This window comes from Helianthus annuus, chromosome 5 (genome assembly GCF_002127325.2).
Source record: "Helianthus annuus cultivar XRQ/B chromosome 5, HanXRQr2.0-SUNRISE, whole genome shotgun sequence".
Classification (NCBI taxonomy): Eukaryota; Viridiplantae; Streptophyta; class Magnoliopsida; order Asterales; family Asteraceae; genus Helianthus; species Helianthus annuus.
Genome location: NC_035437.2, coordinates 110,567,638 through 110,569,551, shown reverse-complemented (window position 1 = coordinate 110,569,551; position 1,914 = coordinate 110,567,638). Strand labels below are relative to the sequence as shown.

At 37.5% G+C, this 1,914-nt stretch overlaps 1 protein-coding gene across 1 annotated transcript; it reads left to right on the top strand.

Annotated features, from left to right (window-relative positions):
* The first annotated feature begins 772 nt into the window (after positions 1–772).
* Positions 773–1,554, top strand: LOC110943513. The gene is made up of 2 exons (XM_022185258.1): positions 773–1,208; positions 1,313–1,554. Exons 1-2 carry the CDS (start codon positions 773–775, stop codon positions 1,552–1,554), a joined length of 678 nt encoding a protein of 225 aa, XP_022040950.1.
* Positions 1,555–1,914: the final 360 nt, after the last annotated feature.

The window sequence follows — 1,914 nt, the reverse complement described above, 5'->3', positions numbered from 1 at the left end:
CCCCCCTCTTAACGAGACTAACGGTGTTTACTGTTTTGCAGATCTCAGGCCACCGATACGAGCAAGAGAAGAGGTTGAACCCCATAAGTGAAACGACCCTCTTGGTTATCCTTGTGTTAACCATTGTTTCAACAATTATCAAAAAAACTTTATAAAAATACAGACATAAAAAATTAACTTATTCCTGTATGTAAATATAGAGTTCTATATAAATTAAATTGCCGGTCGAAGCGGAGAAGATTATATAAAATTCGAAATGTTAAATGATTTGGAGGTTTGGATAAACCCTAATGAAGGATTTGGGGGAGAAAATGGGGTATTTAAATGGTGGAGTAGTTGGGTGGTTGAATGGACATAATTAAATGCCTTCACGTGCGAAGCACGTGATCAGACTTAACTTAATTTTCTAACAAGGTTTAGGGTAAAGAACGAAACATGTAACAGATTTTCAAAATAAAGGATTGTGCCTATAAGACCAATGGGTATGGGGATCAGCACAGGGCCGTCTCCCCCCCCCCCCTAGCAACGTCGCACACCGGCCGGCCCCCTTAGGGGCGTCTCGGCACTTCCGTCCGAATTCGGACGTTGAAGACGGGCCAAACTTTTTGAATGGGGTGGGCCCTCTAACGGTAACTTGCAACCTTTTTTAAAAAAAAAAAATTTCACCCCACCACTATAAATTAAACCCCTTTTCACCCCACTTTTTTACCAAACTACTCCCACTTTTCTCCCATTTTTATAAAAAAAAACCTCTCCCAACCTTAAAAAAATTATGGATCCCTACAACCCAAATAATCCCAACTCAAGTTCATACTCGTTTTCGTCATCCGGCTACACACCCGCAATGGACAACGCTTTTGCGGGTTATCAACAAATGCCAAACGCTTTCAACCAATACCCGTTCAACCCGATGCAAATGCAACAACCCAACATGCCATTCAACCCATATCAAATGCAACAACTAATACAAAACCCGCTAAATATGTCATATCAACCAACGCCACAAGCACCGCGAACACAAATCGAGGAACAAGATGATGACGTAGAGGTTGTGCCAGAAACGCAACCTGAACCTTCAAAAAAGAAAAATAAAAAGGGAAAGGGTAAAAAGGAAGACGCAGCCGCCAAACAACAACAACAATGGACAAAAATTGAGGAAGAGGCGTTGGCGAAAGCATATATTAACACTTCAACGTCTCCTATAATCGGTAAAATATTATTATTGTACATTATATTATTCTTGTTATTAAATATTTATTTGTACACTATATTTTTGTAACAAAATATTATTATTATTGTTACTAACTTGTAGGTAACAATCAACTATGCGATTCGTTTTGGCAAGAAGCCCTTGATATATTTCACGGGCTTATGGAACAAGACGAGTACAGAATCATTGATGAAAACATGAAAAAAAAGATGAAAAAAAAAACTAGCCGAGGAGAAGCGGAGGAGAAGGTAAAGATGAAAAAAAAAACTAGCCGAGGAGAAGCTAAAGAAGCAACAAGAAGCGCAGTAGTTGGAGGAATGGAAAATAATGACCACCGACCTTAGCTCCTATCCACCGGAAGACCGTCCCATTTTACAAATGATGAAGGAAAAAATTAGGAAAAAATGGAGTGGGGGAGTGTAGTTCTTTTTAAATGTAACTTTAGGTTTTTTTAAGTGTGTTTTTTTTTATTTAAATGTAATTTAGGTTTTTTTAGGTGTATTTTTTATTTAAATGTAACTTTAGGTTGTTGTTTTTTTAGGGTTTTATTTAAATGTAACTTTTTTATTTTTCTTTATTTTGTTTTCATTAATTAATTAAATCAAATAAATAATAATAAAAAATGAAGGAGGAGCATCCACCACACCCTTGGATAGTCTCCAAGGGAGGGTCCTCCTCCTATGCTTACGTGGCGCTTATGTGGA